The sequence below is a fragment of the Paramisgurnus dabryanus genome, chromosome 8 (assembly GCF_030506205.2).
Source record: "Paramisgurnus dabryanus chromosome 8, PD_genome_1.1, whole genome shotgun sequence".
In the NCBI taxonomy this organism is placed as follows: domain Eukaryota; kingdom Metazoa; phylum Chordata; class Actinopteri; order Cypriniformes; family Cobitidae; genus Paramisgurnus; species Paramisgurnus dabryanus.
The window spans coordinates 7596011-7618337 of record NC_133344.1 but is presented as its reverse complement, the minus strand read 5'-3'; the positions used below and the strand labels follow the sequence as shown (position 1 = coordinate 7618337).

General features: G+C 38.8%; 3 protein-coding genes across 10 annotated transcripts in view; 1 reads left to right on the top strand and 2 right to left on the bottom strand.

The window, feature by feature from the left end:
- Positions 1-91: 91 nt before the first annotated feature.
- On the bottom strand, positions 92-8939 carry aasdhppt (aminoadipate-semialdehyde dehydrogenase-phosphopantetheinyl transferase). The gene is made up of 6 exons (XM_065280413.2): positions 8655-8939; positions 8302-8542; positions 7588-7709; positions 3598-3756; positions 427-495; positions 92-357 (listed from the first exon to the last, which is right to left on the bottom strand). The coding sequence occupies exons 1-6, from the start codon at positions 8796-8798 to the stop codon at positions 208-210; spliced, it is 885 nt and encodes a 294-aa protein (XP_065136485.1). The 5' UTR covers positions 8799-8939; the 3' UTR covers positions 92-207.
- A 1373-nt stretch (positions 8940-10312) lies between these two features.
- On the top strand, positions 10313-13742 carry msantd4 (Myb/SANT-like DNA-binding domain containing 4 with coiled-coils). Its single transcript, XM_065280006.2, has 2 exons — positions 10313-11596; positions 11909-13742. Exons 1-2 carry the CDS (start codon positions 11117-11119, stop codon positions 12668-12670), a joined length of 1242 nt encoding a protein of 413 aa, XP_065136078.1. The 5' UTR covers positions 10313-11116; the 3' UTR covers positions 12671-13742.
- Positions 13743-18361: 4619 nt separating this feature from the next.
- Positions 18362-22327, bottom strand: part of gria4a (glutamate receptor, ionotropic, AMPA 4a) — a 120051-nt gene continuing 116085 nt past the window's right edge. For 2 of the 8 annotated variants that reach the window (XM_065280405.1, XM_065280406.1), the window contains exons 15-16: positions 21611-21748; positions 18362-19536 (exon numbers count right to left, since the gene is read on the bottom strand). In XM_065280405.1, coding sequence (XP_065136477.1) covers positions 19372-19536; positions 21611-21748 — 303 coding nt within the window. In that variant the 3' untranslated portion in view covers positions 18362-19371. Of the gene's footprint in view, positions 19537-21491; positions 21749-22327 lie in introns of those variants that run through there. The other 6 variants (XM_065280407.1, XM_065280408.1, XR_010542750.1 and 3 more) reach the window with 5 other exon arrangements.

Genomic DNA, 22327 nt, shown 5'->3' with positions numbered 1-22327 from the left:
ATGATTAAGTGCTAGAGCCCAAATTATATTTCTGAATGTCTTATAGCTGTTAATAAAAACCCGGATCAGAACGACACAAAAAATACAAATTCAGTTATTTATTTACATTACTTTATATTTTCAAAACTAGATAATTTTCCATAATGACTTCAGTACATAAATAAAATCAAATAAAATGGTAATAGGATTCTTATGCCATTGTTGGCGTCACTGCTGTTCACTTTGTCTTGAAGGCGCGTCCTTTTTTCTATGAAAGCTTTCCCAGTAGGCGGGATCTTCCTCTGATAGGGGTGTGGCTCTAGATACCAGATCATTGAAACTCAAAAGTGTGAATAAAAGGGGCGGGGCCTCATCTTCCTGTAAAGACAGAAGTCATAATGTATAACGTTTCAATTACATTTCTGGATGGATGTGGGTTAAACTCACTTTAGATGTGCAGATATCTTGCTTTCCCAGAGCCACGGCAGCATGATGATCTTTATCCAATAAGCTCTCCTGAACATTTAAACAAATACAAATTAATCCAGATGTCACACACACTGCAAAACAATTAGTATTTTTGTCTTGTTTTCATAAAAAATATCAAAAAATTCTTAAATTAAGATGCTTTTTCTTGATGAGCAAAATGACCCAAGAAAATAAGTCTAGTTTTTAGACCAAAAATATCAAATTTAAGTAATTTTGTGCATAAAACAAGCAAATAAATCTGCCAATAAGGGTAAGCAAAAAATCTTGAATTTTTTTCTTAAACACTAACTTCAAGAAAAATTTGCTTACCCCATTGGCAGATTTTTTTGCTTGTTTTATGCACAAAGATATTTAAAATAATAATAAAAATATTACATTTGTTTTCTTCTTGAAAATAATTTTTTGCAGTGCAGTGGAATTTACAGACACAAAACATTTCACAAAATTGTACAGTTTGAAAAGATTACTGCATAATGTAGTTTACATTTCTATATTTATAGTATAAATAGAGTAGATAATAATCAGATATTAAACCAAATATTGATGAGTTTAATATCGAACTGGTGAAATGGACCTGCGGTTACTATGCTAGTACATCTTAAACTTAACAGGAGCCAAATAAAAGTTGTTAGAAAAATAAGTAAAGTACATTTATGATTTTTAATAATTTTAGGCTTGAACACACAGCATCCCAGCATGAGTCACTTCTCATCTCTGATTGGTCCTCTCTGTGACTTTCACTTTTCTGTGATTAGAGGATCCTGATTACCACTTACAGACAGACAGATTAAAAAAAGTGCGAGAGTGTCTCCAGTATACACTTGTGTTTTTTCTTTACAATCCCTTATATCTCTAAGAAGCGATTGATTCACATTTTGGGCCAGATTGTGCTACAAAAAGCACCTGCTGCAGTCCAAGGTCTGATTGGTTAAGACCGCAGGAATCATGAGAAAGATCAGAAGTTTCCTAAATCTTTATTTACATTCATTTAAAAACAAAAAGCGGAGGAATACAGGATATGAGAAAGAGATGCGTCTTTGATCTGTGGCACATTCACACGCTCTGACACAAATCTGCGCTGCGGGAATCACACAGAGACCATGAGAAGTAAAAGACAGATACATAAACATAAAAACAGAATATGTGTCTGGGGGAAATACTCTGGGTCATGGTGGAGATCAGAACATCATAGACCCTAAGGATGGCCTATTTTGATGCGGGGTAGTATTAAACCACCTAAACCCGTAACTGTAAAACAACACGCAACAGCCATTTAAAGGAGACTGCAAGTAACTTAGTAGTAAACAGCAAAAGTATTGATTTATAAAATGAATGAGGCTGCGTTCAAATACCCAGACTCCCGGTCTTGGCCATTCGAGAGCGAATGCACACTACAGGACGTAAGTGCGCAAGACTGTCCTATGTCTTAAAATTGGCAAAATGCAGTGCTTCGTAGCGGTATTCAAGGCTAAACGTATCCCATCATGCATCATGTTCTGAATGTAAATCGTGAGACTTTGCCCAAACCTCGCAAGATGTCGCAGGAAACTTTTAATTTTAAGATAATAAATGGATATTACACTGCAAAAAAATAAATGTCTTATTTAGTATAATATAACTGAAATTCTTAAATTGAGATACATTTGCTTGGTAAGCAAGTGGCTTAAGATATTAAGTCTTGTTTATTGAAATAAATGAAGAAAATAAAGAGGTTTTGTACTTAAAACAAGTCAAAATAATTGCCAGTGCAGTAAGAAAAATAAACATAAATTGAGTTTATTGAATTAAGTTGAAACTAGAATTAAGTTTATTTTTCCTACTGCACTGGCAGATATTTTGACTTGAGCCCCTACACTGCAAAAAATTATTTTTAAGAAAAAAAAATCTTATTATTTTTGTTAAAATAATCAAAAAAATCTGCCAATGTGATTTTTTTGTTTGTTTTATGCACAAAATCACTTAAATTTGATATTTTTGGTCTAAAACTAGACTTATTTTCTTGGGTCGTTTTGCTTATCAAGAAAAAGCATCCTAATTTAAGAATTCTTAGATATTTTTACAGTAAAAAAACCTAACGTTTAGTTTCATGTGCTCACGGGAAACCTTCATGTGCAGTTTTTTTTAAAGTTAAGTTTCACGTGCGCACGTGAAACTATTGCGTGCGTACATGAAACTATCGCGTGCACATATGAAAGCAAAACTTTCATGTGCGCACGCGATAGATTCACGTGCGCACGCGATAGATTCACGTGCGCACGCGATAGATTCACGTGCGCACGCGATAGATTCACGTGCGCACGCGATAGATTCACGTGCGCACGCGATAGATTCACGTGCGCACGCGATAGATTCACGTGCGCACGCGATAGATTCACGTGCGCACGCGATAGTTTCACGTGCGCACGCAAAACTAAACTTATATCTTAAGCCACTTGCATACCAAGTAAACTTATCTCAAATTTAGCATTTTCAGATATTTTTGTATTAAAATGGAAAGTGTTGCACATTTAATTGGTGCATGCACAAAATGAAGTTTTTTACAGGTGCAATTTTTTTTTGCTTCTGCAAGATTCGGATAAGTGTAGATAATAATCTTTAACTTCAGCAAATGTTAATTTCAGAGTGTTTGTGTTATCAATTTATTTAAAGAAAAACTTACAAATATATATTTTAAGTAGGGCTGTCAAAAGATTCATTGCGATTAATCACATACAAAAGAAATGTTTGGGTTTGCATAATATATGTTTGTGTGTACTGTGTGTATATATTATGTATGTAAATACACACATACACGTATGAATTAATATATATATATATATATATATATATATATATATATATATATATATATATATAAAAACTTTTTTTTGTATGCAATTAATTATAATTAATCTTTTGACAGCTCTAATTTTAAGTAGCCTAAATAAAATTGCTGCCACCTGGATTGACATTTTAACTCTTTCTATGTGTGTCACATCGGGTGAAAATTCTACATCCATGCTTGGGATCTTCGCCCACTAGTACACTTGGGCCAAAACAGGAAATACGTCATGTAAGTAGTCAAGTGGTCAAGTGCAAAGACACATTTGGACACAGCCTGAGTCTGAACATGTGCACACAAGCACAAACCTCAAACGTCCACTCCTCTTCTTCATTATCCAGGTACATTCGTGTCTGGCGGTACACTTGACCCTCTCGCATCTGATTGGGTGAAATGTGAAACTCCACCCTCTGCAGGTCGAAGCCCAGCCCTGTGCCGATCGCTTTGATGAAACTTTCCTTCAGTGCCTAGACGAAACAGATTGACAGATCATAAACAAAAGTCGTCAGCAAGTAATCCTGAGTATGTTCCTTGTTAGCATCTAGTTATAATCAGTGTTGGGGGGTAACGCATTACAAGTAACGTGCATTTCGTAATAATATTACTTTTCTGAAGTAACGAGTAAAGTAACGCATTACTTTATAAAAATATGCATTAATCAGGCATGTGATTGGCTAAGGACAAAAAAGCAGGAAAATATATTGAGACCCCCCCACACACACACGCCAATCAAACTGGTGGCGGATCTATACGGATAGTAAAGTAGGACCCATAACAACTTATTTGAACAAAAAAACACATTTTAATTCATTTTACAGCTAGATGTGCAACATGCTACTTTTTTGTACAGTATGACACATAACAACTTATTTGGTGGATTTGTAACAGTGGGAATCAAAAGCAAGTGTCTTGTCCACTGCTCCATCACCACCTCTCTCTATATCAACAACCATGATAAAAAATATGTTTTAACTTATTTTTGTTTTGCATTTTTACCCAACTTTAACAGCTAAATGTGCAACATGCAAATGTTCATGTCAAAAGAAGGCCTATTTTGCCGACATCCAAATAAAATGTAGGCAATGGCTTATAAAGAACTAAAGGCATTGCTACTTTTAATTTTATACTTTAAGAAAATTCCCAAGCCTGTACTTTGATACTTTTACTTGAGTAAAGAAGTTAAATCAGTACTTCTATTTTTACCAGAGTATTATTTTAATACAAATATCTGTAAAATGTGCTACACAGGACCATTAGTTATAATAAAGTGTCTTAAAGGTCTCTTTTTCTAATTTTAGACCCCTGTAGATGAGTAACTTTGTTAGCTGTTAAACATGAACAATAGAAGGTTGACACTAATAAATAGAAGTAATTGTACAAAAAAGTGCAGGTGCTATTTATTTTAATCAAACTTGTCAACCTTAAAACTTTAAACACACGAAACCTTTGAAACAAACGATGATACAGAGCTCAATCCTAAGTCTGCAGCCTTCCGGAGGTCGCATTTCTAAGCTGCATATGTCATCAAGACTCATCAAGAGTCACAATATTAACAATAATGAAGTTTACTATTATTCTTAGTTAATCGTAAATTGTTGTAATATGTTTATCAGGGCTTGACATTAACTTTTTGAGGAACTTGTCCTTCGGACAAGAAAATTTGTGTTTCACTTGTCCATGCACAAAAGTCACTTGTCCGGGTAAAGATCTATAATATAATGTATTTTTTGAGTTTTGCTAATCAGTGGCAGACCAAGGGATTTTTCCATAGGGGTGGCCAGGCAGGGGCCAGCAGTTACTCTGGGGTGGCATATAAAATCTCTATCATCCAACCTTAAAATACTTTTAAGTATTATAGTGTGTTAATCAGAATAATGTAACATACAATTGCTACAATAATTTAATTTTTATTAAAATGAATTGAGATTAACATACAATTTATAGTCATAATTCAACCTCCATGTTTTTTCATGTGAATCATGTGAATTTTGAAGGCTACTTTAATGTATTTTACTAAGATTTGTTTGGCTGCTTCTTGCTACTCTTTCTGAAGAAGGATTCTATATCTGCTGCCTTTCTCTTCATTTTTCCCTCATTTCAATGATTGTCTGGCATTAAAACACTAAAGCAAAACATTAAAACATTACCATGTTTTTAAAGACTTATTAGGGTAAATGTATCTAGATTATCTGTAATATATAAAATCAATCTTAATCCTAGCATTTACTCTGTAATGTCTGTGTGGGATTTTTTAATGTACAGTGACGAACTCTGTCAGATTCAAATCGGCTGTCACGCGGCGCAAACACACGTAGGCGCGCTGAAAGAGAGATTCTCATTATAAAACAGATTCTTAAACAAGATTTTAAGCCATTTATCTGTTTTTACCGAACTTTAGAAGAGAAATTTATATTCACGCCGGAGCCTGAAGAAACACTCCGTCCCGCGATTCCCGCCCCTCCGTGTTCGTCGATCAGGTTTCATGCACGAATGTAATGCTCAGTTAGGTTAAACCAGGCTCGAGGAGGTAACTTATTTCCTTGCCTTTTTTCGGAACCAATATTGTTGCATCGTCCCTCTCTCAGTCGCCACCAGGATATTCTGCAATGGCGCTCGTTTTTCCTCTCATTTCTGTGAAAATTGCTGCTCCAAATCCACCAAGTAAACCGACGTGTATATGTTTGCCGCTTTGTTTCGCGTCACGCGAGTGACAGCCAAACGTCGCAAATGAGGAGAAGAGAGGAGATAAACGATCGGGTCTGATTGGTGAATAAAATCCGCCATTTGCGAACGGTCAGAAACACGTCCTTGTTGATACTTGGAAAGGAAGGAAAATGCATCTCTTTGTCATCTGCCACCAGTGTGGCCCTGTTGCGCGGGGACGGCGATTGTGGTTCCGTCCCGGGTTACCGTGGCGACGGCTGTGAGATACCCCCCTCCCCCCTTATTATTATTTTTTTTTACATATCTGCATGATTCACGTAGGTCACATTTTCAGGTCGGAAAATCCGGAATTCCGGATTAATCCGGAAAAATCACATCCCTGATTAATATTTGAGTTACTTTTTAAAAAAAGTAATGCGAGTTACTTTTCAGTTTAATTCATTCAATTTAAAAATAAAATAATGTACTGAATTAAACTGAACATATTAACGTGTAATTATGCACTCTGTGCGACTGGGCGGAAACATTTTGAGTAAGAAACGATGATGGCAGGCCCGAGTTTGAAATTTTTGCGATCATACAAAACACCTGCAAGGCCTGAAAAAGATCAAGCCTTAGCCAAGTAAGAAAAAGTAACGCAAAAGTAACTTAAAAGTAACGCAAGCATTACTTTCCATGAAAAGTAACTAAGTAACGCAATTAGTTACTTTTTTGGGGGGTAACTTAATATTGAAATGCATTACTTTTAAAAGTAACTTTCCCCAACACTGCTTATTATGCATTGTTCGATCCAACTTTGTGTAAAAAACTTTTACTTTTTGGCAGTTCATTTAAATAACAGTTAAGCGGGAGACTGAAATCACTTTATTTCTGGTTTATGAAAATTATCTTAAAAGTTGTGGCAATTTGAAGAAATAGTTTATAGAAAATGACTTCATAATTTCTAAAACTGCAGCATGCCGGCTTCATTTCTGTATTCAAGATGATCATTAGCTGCGTTTCCATTACTCTTCAAATTGCGCAAATTGAAATTGAAAATATGGCTAATGGTGCAAAAACTCCCTTTATATCACAAAAAAGTTTTTATGCTTGTATGAAGTGGCTTTTCAGGCAACTCTGGAGGTATATTTCGCAAAACTGCAATGAAAACAGTTTATTTATATTTTCAGGTCACCTGATGCAAATCACAATGATTATTTGAAGATGAAACAGTATGTATGCTTTATAAGAACACTCCTACATATCTTTTGATTTAAAATAATGTACTATTACCTCCAAGAAAGCTCGTAAGTATAAGGGACTTTCCTTGGCATTAATGTTTGGATAATACTCTTACGTCTCCTTCAATTAAAAACAATGTACAGTACATACTGACAGTCGTATATGAGTGTTGCAGTGTGTTATGAGTCCTCATATGACCACAGCCCAGCATAACTGAGTCACGGAGAAGTGATGAGATCAGATCGCCATGGAAACAGTGATCAGAATTGAAACGGTTTCATCTCGCACAATTTTCGTCCCGCTGAGATCTGGTTACAGACGTCTCTGTGTGTGTGGTCTTGTCGCCTGGACTTCTTTCAGACGGAGGTGATGATGATGGTGATGCTACAGGAAGTAGTGGTTGCCATAGTTACCCAGTGTCTGTAGAACGTGTCCAGTTGGTCCCAGTCCGACCCGGCTTTCCGGATATTCCGCCACTCCAGATCTGTGAACTGACGATTCATAATGCGGAAAAACTCCTGTGTTGAGCTACTTCCTGTCATATACACAAATTTATGTTTTGTTTAATATTAGCAAATAGATGTCTTGTAGTAGTATAGTTTAAATTTACACTTTGCCCAAATGGGTTTAGATGTGAAGTACTGAAGAAGTGTTGATACACGGGCGGTCACATGCTTATGAACTTAGGGTTGTGAATAATTGTGCCGGGTTTGTCTAGTTTAGAGTTGACCATGTCTACAATGTACTTTAGATTCAGATCCATTTACATTAACCAACTCAAATCACAGGTGAAGAGCATCACCTGGTGGTCACAGACAGAACTGTACTTTCTTTTACAGCTTATTGGGATTCATAAAGTTTCAAAAGCTGTTAAAGTTCAGGACATGTGGAAAATTGGCTAATGCACAGACAGTATTTTTTCCTTTCCTGACAAAAAAACAAAAAGCTACAAAGACTGCACCTGTTAATGCTCCGCAAAAGTACATCAGGTGCATAAAGAAAGAGCTGATTTATATAATAATTAAACCCATTGGCCTTTTTTCTGACGTCACATAATATAGTCCCTACTTCCAGGGTGCAAATGATGACACGATAAATAAGCAACTCCAATACATTGAAAGACCTACCTGGTCTGCTGGTCTTCATGACATCAACGCCCACCTGTCGTCCAGGTTCGGCTGCCAGCACCGCGTAATCTCCTTGATGGGACACGTTAAAGTTCCAGTGGATGTGGCTATGGGCGGGGCCTGAGGAAGGTGAAGGGCGTGGCAGGTAGGGTTTACCCCGCGCTGTTCGTTCCAGTCGAAATCCGTCCCATGCATAACCCATCTTCTCACACACCAGCTTTCTGATCAGCAGACGTCCAGCCTAGTGCACACATACGCCAATATATTAACAGATGGGCCATGCAAATACATAGTATGATTAAGTTAGACAACTTTTTTTTTGTTAGTCAATGTAAATAATGTAATTCACCCACCATTGCAGATTTCGCATCTTTGGCGAACACAAAATGTCCGATTCTCTCTTTTTCCTCAAGCTGAACGCAGCGAGCCGCTAGTATCCACTCTGAACGTGTCGGGACCCATGAACCGAACCGGAACGCCCACCGGACCCCGTCCATAACTGTCAACCACAGAAAATAATAACTACTGCTACTGACTAACTAATTTAATATCATGTCTACATTATAACTGTAAACATTATAACTATACGCTTTTACTTCTTCTACGTCTCATCTCAGTGTGTACATGTGTTTCCACACACAAACAGATATCCGGAAGAACATGCCGTGGGTGGAGCTTAGCGGCGTGCGGACCATCGGATTGGATGATGGAGAGGGCGTTGACGCACGTTGGCCAATCGGGAATGAGATTTGCTCATCATCGGAAGTGTTCGGCACAGTTCGGTAGTGGGGGCGGAGTTGAGCGCGTGAATGGATGATGCTTTTCTTCACCGGTGAGTGTTTGGATAAATAAATGAAATAACGGTGAGACAGTTTTTAGTTATATATATTACGCTGTTTTGCAAGAACACTGTGTAATAAATGTTTAATATGCATAGTGCATATTGCGTTACATATAATTAACAGACGTGTTTATCTGGTAATGAGCATTCAGGTGGTCGTCATTGTACATCAAAAATCAGATATGGTTTTAAATGATGCTATATAATAAGGCATATATATGCAAAATATGTAATTCAAAAAGGAATACAACAGCAGCATGTGATATATGCTTTATGTGTTGTATGTTAATTTATGTCTGAAAAAATACCAGCATGGAAATCGTTACTATTGTTTTTTTTAAGTAATGTAATGGTGCTATTATATTATTATGCTATTAAATGATTACTAAATTAATTTACCATGGTATTTATAGAGTAATAATAAGAATGTTATATCCAAAAACATAATGGCTCATTAGTACAAGTATAAAACAAAAATTATATTGCTGTTTTATGTTCTATATTTATTATGTATTGTTGACATATCTTTCTGTCATTTCTTGTTTTATAAACTTGTTTTATATTTTGTTTGATCATTGTCATTATTTTACATTTGCATTTATTAATTTGGTAGATGCTCAAAATTGACTTATTACTTCTTTTGATCCAGATGGTCTGATCCAGATGGTCTGATTCTGTTGGTCTGACGCTAATCTTCTGACACTGATGGTCTGATCCTGGTCGTCTGACTCTGATAATCTGAAACTGAAGGTCTGATCCTTTTGGTCTGATACTGATGGTCTGATGCAGATGATCTGATCCTGTTGGTCTGACGCTGATCCTCTGATACCGATGGTCTGATCCAGATGGTCTGATACTGATGGTCTGATCCTGTTGGTCTGACGCTGATCTTCTGTTACTGATGGTCTGATCCTGTTGGTCTGATCCTGGTCGTCTGATCCAGAAGGTCTGATACTGATGGTCTGATCCTGTTGGTCTGACGCTGATCTTCTGTTACTGTTGGTCTGATCCTGTTGGTCTGATCCTGGTCGTCTGATCCAGAAGGTCTGATACTGATGGTCTGATCCTGTTGGTCTGACACTGATGTTCTGACACTGATGGTCTGATCCTGGTCGTCTGATACTGATGGTCTGATCCTGGTCGTCTGATACTGATGGTCTGACGCGGATCTTCTGATACTGATGGTCTGATCCTGGTCGTCTGATACCGATGGTCTGATCCTGTTGGTCTGACGCTGATCCTCTGATACTGATGGTCTGATCCAGATGGTCTGATCCTGTTGGTCTAACGCTGATCTTCTGTTACTGATGGTCTGATCCTGTTGGTCTGATCCTGGTCGTCTGATCCAGAAGGTCTGATACTGATGGTCTGATCCTGTTGGTCTGACACTGATCTTCTGATACTGATGGTCTGATCCTGGTCGTCTGATACTGATGGTCTGACGCGGATCTTCTGATACTGATGGTCTGATCCTGGTCGTCTGATACTGATGGTCTGATCCTGTTGGTCTGACGCTGATCTTCTAATCCTGTTGGTCTGATCCTGTTGGTCTGAACCTGGTTGTCTGATCCTGGTTGTCTGATTCTGATGGTCTGATACTGATGATCTGATCCTGCTGGTCTGATGCTGATCTTCTGATACTAATAGTCTGATCCTGGTCGTCTGAAACTGATGGTCTGATACTGATTATCTGATCCTGCTGGTCTGACGCTGATCTTCTGATACTAATGGTCTGATCCTGGTCGTCTGATCTTTGTCATCTGACCCTGATGGTCTGAAACTAAAGGTCCTGCTGGTCTGACCCTGTTGGTTTGATCCTGGTCGTCTGACTCTGATGGTCTGATGCTGATGATCTAATGCTGATGGTCTGATCCCAATGTTCTGATTTGAAACCAAGACCAGAAATTTCAAACCAAACCATCTCCTCTGCTGCCGTTCAGCCATTCAGCACCATTGATTTTTCTCGGCTCCAGCATGGACTACCTTCAGATGAAGCACCTGAAGAGAAAGAGGAAGAGTAACTACAGCGTTAAGGAAACTCAAACCCTGATCCGAGAGATCCACAAACGGCGTGAGATTTTGTTTTCGCGGCAGCAGAACATGGCCATCAACGAGTTGAAGCGGCGCGCATGGGAAGAAGTCGCGGACAGCGTCAACGCTCTGGGAGAAGGAGAGCTACGGACCGCGGCTGAGGTCAAGCGACGCTACTTAGACTGGCGTGCCCTTATGAAACGAAAACAGCTTCAGGCTGAGCTGGCGTCAGGACTAAAGGCAGAGTTTGAACCTTCATCTCCGGATAATGAGGCTTCTTCGGGTGGCGGTGACCAGTCACTGGATCTCAGTGGGTTCTCCAAGGACTCTGCCTGCGAATGGCAGGACCTGACGGACCTCGGAGAGCCGAGCACTCACACCACTGGTGTTAAAATGGAGGACGATGAGACCAGCAGCTATAGAGTAAGTGTTGAATTGTGTTCAGATACACATACACAAAACTTTATACATTGTCATCTCACTGTATGTCTGAACATAGCCAAGAACCAAAGGTGTATGGGGGCCAACTGTATCTACTTGATTTATTATGTAAAAAGATTCTCGTTTTATCAATTTATTTTGAAAATATACTTTTCCAAACTTGTAGTACAGCTTTCATCCCTAAATTTGGGGAAAACATAGCCTGAGAATCCTGCATGAATTTACAGTCCCACCTTTTGATCAAATGTTATAAAACTGTAAGAAAACTTTTCAAGTACTTTTCTCTCTCCCTAGTTGGAGGCAGAGGTCGGAGACTGTGGTGAGGGTGAGGAGGATGATGAAGACTGCTTTCCCTCCATCCTCCCTGATATGGACCGAGAGGGGCGTGTCCCCGAGGTCTTCGCTCACATCGATGAATTTGGCATGTTGAGCTCCACAAAACCTACATCAGGATCAGCGTCCGTCCGAGACCTGGGCATCGGGATTGGCAGCGTGACCGCGATGGGCGTACCGGGTTTGGGCCTGGCTAGTGGGGACAGCACGAGTCTGCTGGTGGCGCTAGAGAGGCAGAGATTGGACCTTGAGAAGCACCGCTTGCAGGTGGAGTCTGAACGGCTGCAGGTGGAGAAAGAGCGCTTGCTGGTGGAGAAAGAGAGGTTGAGGCAAGGGGAGGTGGAGAGAGAAAGGTTGCAGCTGGAAAAGGAACGTCTGCAGGTAGAGAGAGAGAGATTAAGACTGCTCGTGCAACAAAACACACCTCTCCTGCAAAGCCCCGCCCCTTCGACATCCACAGCCACGCCCACCACTTCGTCCTCCGTTCCCTCCTCATCCTCGCTGGACGGAGAGAAGGACAGGAAGACGTCCTGGCCGTCGGCTGTGGATTTGGAGGCAGAGAAGTTGAAGCTAGAGAAAGAACGCCTCCTGCTTGAGAAGGAGAGACTGCAGTTTTTTAAGTTTGAGTCGGGTCGACTGCAAATAGAGAAAGAGCGCCTGCAGGTGGAGAAAGAACGACTACAGCTTCATAAAGATGGTCAGCAGATGGCCCTACACTCTTGAAGCACAACTTACATTTATGTATTTGGCAGACTCTTTTATCCAAAGTGACTTACAGTGCACACACTTGGTAGTCGAACCCATGACCTTACGGTAAACTACATGAACACAACCATTGGTCAGCCTGCAGCCGCCTTTGTTAATGAGATTTATGTGATGTCGACTGAGTCAAGTATTGTGGATTGAAATAAAAATAAATGTACCAATCCTGATGAACTTTTTACAAGATGTGTGACTTGCGTACTGTGTTACCACACTGTGTCCAGAGTAAAACAGATTTTGGACTGTACTGTATAAGGGCTCTTATCAAGAAGACAGCGGCTGTACCACAGAATAAAAGTGAAACGTCATCCAAAATCTGAAGGTACCGTCATTTCCTAAATGTTCCCAGGAGTGATTTATAATGGTCGAGTTTGTATTTTAATGGTTACACCCTGTGCTATGAACAGGCCCACAAATGCTGATAAATGTTTATGTGCACATTAAAATAGTCGTAATGGAGAAATTGTAGCTGTGTGAATCCGATTTTGCTTTTTGACATCATTCATAAACATGAATGTGAACAAAAATCAGCGCGTAAAGACTGTGATGTGAATGTAGTCAAATGTCTTTAAGTGTCATCTTAACTTCTGAAGGTCTTTATTTTCATGGACTGTATATGAATGTTTATTGTGATTGTATTATTCGTATCGGATGAATACAGAATTTTACCTGCCATTTATAGTCTTACTCCAGAGCTCATGTGGTTTGTTTTGGCTTCTGGTAAATTGTCTCTGCTTCTCTCTGGAGAGAAAGAAACAACCAAAGCTGTTTGGCGATGTTACAGTATTTGTTTTGTTATTTTGGGGATCCATTATGTGGGGTGTGGATCTCTGAGAGGTGCTTCCTTATGTGACAGCTGACAATGTTCACCTCATACTTATTTTGATCTCACGCTCACCTCATTTCACACTCGCATAAAAAAGGTTTTTGTGAGTTGGTGTAGATGGATGTTATGTATTCAGAGATGTGTTTTTGTACTATACTGTATGTGCAGTACACAACTGATGTGTGTGTGTTTATGTTCCTGTTGACAAAGTGCTAACATTGAATAAGAAAAAATAAAACAAAATGGAAAACAATTTTCTTTTTTTGTTGTTGTTGATGTATTTCCTTTTGATACAGGATGTCTGTGACATAACAAAGGCCTTGTGTCATACACAACCAGTAACAGGACAAGGTCTGACAGAATTTTACTCTTGTCTTTATCTCTTTATCTTTTGTTTAGATATAATAACACCTATCCCACTTCCTCAATGAGCAGGCTGCAAAGAAAGTGACTGATATCAGGTCCCTCGGGAAAATAATTATAAAAGTAATAATTAAATAAATGTTAACTGCGTATTACTAACAACAACAATAATAATAAAGCAAAATATTATTAACAAAGTTAAAAATAGTTCAAAGATGCGTGACAAACGGACACAATTTCGACATCACGCGGCGCTGAATACTAGCGTATGGATATTCCCGAGTATCGCGAGAGTCATTTAAAAGCGCTGTTTTAAAATTACTCTCGCGGTACTCTGATGTCATACGCCGATGTGCGTGTGCAAAGGCGCGTGAACTTGAACACTCGTGAGGTTTTGGCGGTGGAGCTAAAGTTCGTTTTGTTCATCTAATTAGGGAGAGTACATCACGAGCTGCACGACAGGTAATAATAACATTTTAAGTTTGATTTACAAATAAAGGGAAAAACGTGTGATTTAAACTTAATTACAATGAAATTTGCTACCGTATTTTTGACAAAAAAATTCTCCTCACGTCAGATGGTTCAGCACGTTCAGTTTGCAGTATCGGTCAATTTATGTTACATATAAAGCCCATGAGACAGAAACAGAGCAGTTTGTGAGAAGAGACGAGTTACACAAATAACTATTTTTTCACCTCACCTTATGATGTAAGAGAGAATTGTACTGTATATCTCCAGAGTAAACCGATTTCCTTCAAATGAAAGAAAGGCTTAGATGTGTCACAGCTGGAGAAATGTGCTTTAGATTTCTCTTTCTTTCATATTGTCTGATGTTTTGTTGTGTTTTTGTACTCTGACACAGAAAATACATTAAAATTCACAAGGTCTTTTCTTCTGGTTCAGCAAAGTAACCTTATCTTATAGACCTGTCTTTGGGATTTTTGCACAAACACAATCTCATGCCAATTCATAGAGGCTAATTCGTATTAAAGTGCACCTATTTCATTGCTAAAAAACAATGTTATTTTGTGTATTTGGTATAGTACAATGTGTTTGCGTGGTTTATGGTTAAAAACACATTATTTTCCACATACCGTATGTTTTTGTAGCCTCAGATTTCACTCTCTTCCTAAAACGCACGGATTTGAAAAGCTCTGTGTCCCTGATTAGCCAGCTAATCTGTATGTTGTGATTTGCCTGAATACCTCTGATGTCAGCCATTAAAGCATAACTAAACCCCTGGTCAGAGCCTGACTCCTCCCACTGTATTTGAAAAATGCAAGAAAAGTGGGCAGATCCCAACGGAGATAGAGGGGACGAACTAAAGGTGCTTTCCATTCGACAGGCCCTGCGTTCCAGTTCGTTTTTTTATAAACTTCCCTCACTAACTTCCCTCAGTCTCGTTCACTCGAATGTACGTCATTGCTTACGTTGTACGAGTGCCCACTACTGCTAGAACACTTGAAGTGGGTTCAAATGGATCGCCCTAAGCCCTTGATCACATGGAAAGTGGAGACCACCCCCTCCATGTGCAAAGCGCGAGTTGCTGAAGTGACGTCAAAATCGTGTTGCATTGTGGGATATGAAGCTGCATGAAGTGTTATATGAAGCAGACTCGGTCAAAATCGAGGGAGCGAGGGTCTGTCCATACAAACTTCCCTCGCCCACTTGACGAAGTGGAACGCACTTCAAATTGGCGACAGGGATTCCCCCGAGGGGAAGTGCTTAGGGAAGTTCGCGAGTGTGTGTCTAAAACTGGAGTGGCACCCTTGGTCCCTACGGCGTGTTCACTGCTCCCTACTCCCTGAGCACGGTATATCAGTTGAAGTGGACTTCACGGACAATAACCGCTCATTTGAAACGGACTGCAAACGTCATCAAAGAAAGTCAACAACGGGGTCGCGCAGATTGATATAACATAAATATATATAGGACTACATTCATATTTTAATTTTTATTTACTATCACATTTAAAATACGTACACTATACAATAAAAAAACATTGAGTAATGAAAAACGTATGTTTATTATACACTTTAATTGACTATTGCTGCTTTTACTTGACTATTAACAGAATTGAAGCTCTGCTGTAACTTTCATGCAAATATGAAAGTAAACTTTTATTTGGTTAACTATGTTAACTATATGTGTTTATAAATCATCATATAATATAATTGCATAGCGGTCTGACCGTTCTGACTGGTGATCCCGTGATGCGCACAATGACAGTTGGGTGATTATCACTGTCCACTTCCTGTGAAGTGATGTATCGATGTTCCCTGATTCCCTATGCCGTGCGCAGTGCCCTTTGAACTTTACATGTTCGCTTCCACTCAATCTCACTTAAGATGGCGGAATACCCTGTGAAGTCCACTTCGCAGTCCACTTATGGTCGAATGGAACGCACCTTAAGTGTGTGGTGAGATTGTGACAAGGGCATGGTGAGCTTGAACCTGCTTATGTCATGAGGCATTTTTTGGACCCAACATCCAATAGGAACTTCAGTAGCCACTGTTCAACCTGAAGAGGGCAGCACTCAGACGTTTTTACACCATATATTATAGTATTGAAACACTTTATATCCAAATGTCAAAAAACTGACTAAAATCAATGAACAGCACTAATAAAGCCCCATTCTTACAGATCATTAACTAAAAAAAGTTGGTTTAGGGTTTAGATACTCTTTAATGTGACGCTCCTTACCATGTTTGAAAGATTCGGTTGCTAGCAGAAGTTAACTTACAGGCTGTGAGTCAGAAGCGGGAGGAATTATGATAATGTCGGTCTTGTCTACATCACCAATCCCAGGAAGTAAACTGTTGCCTACAATCCGTTTGTTTGTTGTTGTCCAAGAAAAGTGATTTACGTTGGAGATGATAACTAGCGTCATCATTTACTTTGGAGTATGTATCTTTTGCATATCGTTAACATGTAATATATAATACACACCAAAGGAAATGTAAAAACGTGAATCAGACCATTGGTGCTCTTTAAAGGGATAGTTCATCCAAAAATGAAAATTCTGTCATCATTTACTCACTTTCATGTTACAAACCTGTATTTATTTCTTTGTGCTGATAAACACATTCTGATAAGATATTTTGAACCAAACCAATCAGAAGTCCCATTAACTTCCATAGTATTCTTTTTTCTTACCATGGAAGTCAATATGGCTTTTCGTTGGTTTGATTACAAACATTTCTCAAGATGTCGTGCTTCTTGTTCATCAGAGCAAAGAAATTAAAACGGGTTTATATCAACTTGAGGGTTAGTAAATAATAGGGATGTAACGATTAATCGTGTGTCCCATTAAAAACGCCTGCCTGAAATCGATTCTGAATCGCAAGGCTGCGATTCTTTGTTTCGTGTACTACTGCATTTGGTCAGTAGGAAGTCCTTATAAATCTAAAATCATTCGGAGTCGGAGTCGTTTTTAACGTGCATTTAAAAAGCAACATTTGTTAAACAAAATCATTCAAAATATTCTTTATTATCATGAAAATACCTGAAACAATCAAAGAGAACAGCGATATAAATATTCCTGTAGACATTTCATGGAATAGCGGTTGTAATACTACTACTTTTGTGGCACAAAGGAATTTATTGCAAGAGAGCGCCCCCTGGCTTTGGGATGTGCCAGGATTTCACCGTAATTCATTAAAATTCATTCATTGAGAAAACGCGCATTTGCACTGTAAATCGTAAATAATGGCCAGACTATCCCTTTAAAGTCGGCATGAAATGGAAGTAGCAGAATTTTCCTCATGGTGACATATATCCAAGTGACACAGTTTCTGAAATTATAAAATGGTAGGGCTGGACTTGAATTCGTCCATCGAGAATTGATTGAATCGTTTGAAGTTGGGTCATGTTGCTATTTGCTAATTGCTGCGATCTTTTCCGGATTCCGCCCACCTACCATAATAGTATGTACCAAATAACCGTAAGTAAAGATAGATTAGGCTTGTTCGACTTCATGTGGTGTTGCAAAAACCGACAGATGGATGACATCACAGTACGATTTGACGCAGTCTCCTCTGGATGATTCCTCGAATTACTCTAATGGTATTTTGATGTCATCCACCTGTCGGTTCTTGTGGCGCCACATGAAGTCGAACAAGCCTATTGTTCCGAGGAGGGGAAGATATTTGTGTTTTTGATTAAAGATTATGAGGGAATGAAAAATAACGCAACTCATTTTTACAAAGTCATTTGTAAAAAAATACCACAATATTCCCCCCAAAATTTAATTTTTATTTCAATTTCATTTTGATTTTCACTAAGTTTAAGGGTTGTGTGAACTGGCCTAAAAAGAACTAGAGAATAAAACATGGAGAATAAAAAATAAAAAGTTCTCTAATGACCTCATATAATTTTTTTTAAAAAGAATCTAAAGTAAAAACTATTTTGTTAAAACTCTGAAACACAATTAGGCTCATATAGTTTGTTAAAAGAAAGACGGCGTGCATTTATTGTATAAATGTTTGTTTTATTTGAGTCTGTGTATACAAAGAGAAAACAAAATAATGCCAAATGAAAATCAAAGACCAGACGTGAGAATCAGAATTGATCCCTGTGTGCGACGTTCGTAGTGTGAAATGTGTGAACATTCATTAAAGACAAACACATGTGCACACACTGTGTTACATTACTGTAGTTATCAAAACAACGCTTTAACAGAACTGATGCCATGGTCTCACGCTCTTTTCATTAGAACTTCCCCTTTGTTATATAGTTTTATTTCTTTATACATAATACTGTGGGTTTATAAAACATCTCTTAATTACAAGTCAGGTCTTCCTATAATCATTATTGCAACGAGTTATTAACTAATATGCTGTATAAAACAAGAGCCTTTAGCTTTACTACTGGTCTATTTACATGGGTCCAAAAAGCAAGCGGTTCAAGTGAATCTCATCAAAGAGATGTTTGCCCCAAATTAATATTTTTCCCCTCGTCGTGATGGCTCCTGAGAGAATATCTACATACAGTTCAGTACTTACAGCTAGTGATTGTGGACCATGTCATGTCATAAATACACATATTTTTTTCTCGAAAAATGCAAACAACATTTGTTTGTGTACGTATGAGACTCAAGTGCGTTAAAACGTATAATGCAGGTTTGCTGATGCCACCAGGGAAGGACGGTAAACTGAAGGAAAATGTTTGTGAAAATCAAATGCACATGGTCTTTATGTTGACAGTTTACTGGTCTTCTACATGATTCTTTTAATGTTTGTCCCCAAAGTCAAAGTTTCGGATAAGGCGTCATGGGTCCTCGATGCTCCACGATATCAAACAGCGGTACGTTGGTCCGAACATGTTTACAATTTCAGATTTTTCCAAGTTGCAGTGAGTATGAAATCTTGTTTTATCCGGTTCGAGGTTACATCCTTAGTACGCCGGCGTAGCATGAATCAGAACTCCGGTAGTGGGGTAAGATGGTTTAAGGCACAAGGTGAGTTTTTGGTTTCTATGGGAGGTTCGAGGATACCACAGCAAGGGCGGGGCCATGTTGGAAGGAGCGGCCGGAGCGCACGGCCTTAGGGCAGTCTGGCGTCAGGACACGCCTATTTTCCCCCAGGCTGCCCGTGATTGACAAACGGGTCTTGTTTCTCACGGCTTCCGAGAAGGTGAGCTAGAGGGGGGCGGGACGAGAGGCGGAGTCAGAATATATAGTACTCGCTCGGGAAACAATATGCAAATGACACAGTGACATCACAACGGAACCACTCTACACATTCACATCGACGGAACAAATGAAAGCTCGACAGATCGCAGGCCGCGACAGACAAATACAGAAAACATATCAAATGTACAACATGACTAGACATCTGCATTTCTAACATGCATGCTGTCCTTGGTTCAGTTTTTCAGTCATTCTGTTAGCATATAATATTCAAAATGACAGTGTCCATAACAGTCAACACTTTATATGTTCATACTGCTGATGCTTCATCATTTGTTAAGGTTAAGATCAGTCTCATATTAAGCTTAAAAGTAAAATGTGTTTAAGTTGTAGTACAGCATTATAGAGTCGTTTGTTGATGTCACTGACAACAAACGAAAGTGCAAATGCAGCGAAACACCATTAAACCATAGCTATTAGATCTATAATGCTCTACTCATACCAAATAATGTAATGCACAGAAAGTACCTACAATCTATAGTAGTGATAGACCGATATATTGGCCGATATTTGATTTTTTTTTATTGTCGCATCGGCCGATAAATCTTTCAGTCATATTTAAAGGTGCAGTGTGTAATTTTTAGAAGGATCTCTTGACAGAAATGCAAAATAATATACAAAACTATATTATCAGGGCTGTATAAAGACCTTTTATAATGAATCATTATGTTTTTATTACCTTAGAATGAGACGTTTTTATCTACATACCGAGGGTCCCCTTACACGGAAGTCGCCATTTTGTGCCACCATGTTTCTACAGAAGCCCTTAATGGACAAACTTTTTTTTAACTAAGTTGTCTCCGAAGATGACATGTTTGTACCGTAGCTTCTCTATGCATTTCAAAAGCGAGGGGTGAGCAGTGAACCTCACCACTAGATGCCGCTAAAATTTACACACTGCACCTTTAAACAGTATTGTGAGATGTCAGATCTACAGTAAGTACCTAAAACTTTCAATTTGACCAATTTTTTGATTCTCTTTTGCATTTACAGCAAATATACATTTGTGTTATATCGACCTCATACTGGCTATATTGCTTGCTCAATATCGGTATCGGCCATATCGGTCAACCACTAGTCTATAGCGGTGGTTTTCAACTGGTTTTCTTTCAGGACCCAACACAATATAGTACATTTTTTTACAGACGGTAATAAAAAAAGGTTTTCTTTCAAATCTATTCTTCACATGTAATAATATTATCATCAACTGTATTTCCGAGTAAAATTATTAACATGACAACAGGAAATGTACAAGTTTGTAATGCATAAACAACTTTTGAACATTTGAAAAAACATTGACCTTACTGGTGGTCAGTAGTAAACATACACAGCCTTTGATTTCAACAACAGAAGATATGTGAAGTGTTGATAAGCCGATATATTTAGCTTTTCAATATTTGCTTTTAGCATAGGTTTTTGAGGATGTCTGGGTGTCACCAGTTGAGAACCACAAGTCTATAGCAGAGACAATCTTTATAAATACTAAGTACCTAAGCAGCATCCCAGTATAAAGTGTTTGTATATTGTGTACTGTACTAAGACGTTTTGTTGGTCTTAGTTTGAATGAAATATGACAGGTTGGACCGTGCGTGTACTGCAGGTGTCGTCTTGTGCTAAATGCTTGATTTAATGCAGGTGTCTGAAACAGAAAGCCAACGGTACAAACACCAGCGACTGCAGCCAGGAAGATCGAACCAAATATGCAAATTCCAAAATGTTCTACTCAAGGCAACTCCAGAAAAACAAAAGAGGCGACAGAAATTAAAGGTTTCCGTTCGAGTAAACAAACCAATAAAAACGTAAATCAAGTTTTGTAAACTGAAGGATGGGAAGCTTTCGCACGTTAGCAGACGACAATCAGGCTGAATCCCTGTGACCGCAAGCAGACTGTCTGTCTGTCCTACCGCTATATCTTTACTGCGTCAGAGCCGTACACGTTGTATCCCTCTCTATAAGTCGCTAAGTTCTGCACACTCTGCGTCGGGCTGGGGGCGGGGCTAAAATTCATTTCGGCCGATTCCACCTTCAGTTTCTTGGCCTCGGCGCGGGACTTATAGCAAAACTCGACCAGGGCCACCATCATGGCCAAACCCAGGCCGCCCACCAGGATGTAGAAAACTCCAGCCACGTTGCTTAGGCTCAGCGCCTGTGAGCTCTTGTCCTGAAAGTGAAGGGAACGGGTGAGAAAACGCTGAGTTAGAGATGCTGGAGCAGACAAACACATTTATGCATTTATTTATGGCAGATGTGGTAAAAATCTAATGCATTTCCATTGCCATCAGCTGTAATTACTGGTGCCATTGATTTAACATTATTAAAGTGTTTCATTATTAATATATAGTATGAAACTCAATCAATGCCATTTAGAGTTTCAAATATAACAAAGCTTAATTAGAAAAGCTTAGTTTTTATGTGATTTAGGAATCAGGAAAGGATATGAAGTTATAAGCAGAGTTAAAGTTTGTGTCTCATAGGCCCTGTTTACACCTGGTATTAAGATGCGTTTTGGTCGAACACATTACAAGTGGACGAGAGAGACGCATGTCCATTTACACCTGCTTTTGTCAACTTTTTGTCCACAACGGCGAGTCGTTAAAACATGAGCGGGAGAAATTACAGGTTTAAATTCAGCGTTTCCCACAGTATTTAGAGAGACTGTGGCGGTGATGACATCACACACCGATCAGCATATATGTGACGTCATTGTGTCATGTTTTACTCTTTGATCTGTCACATTATA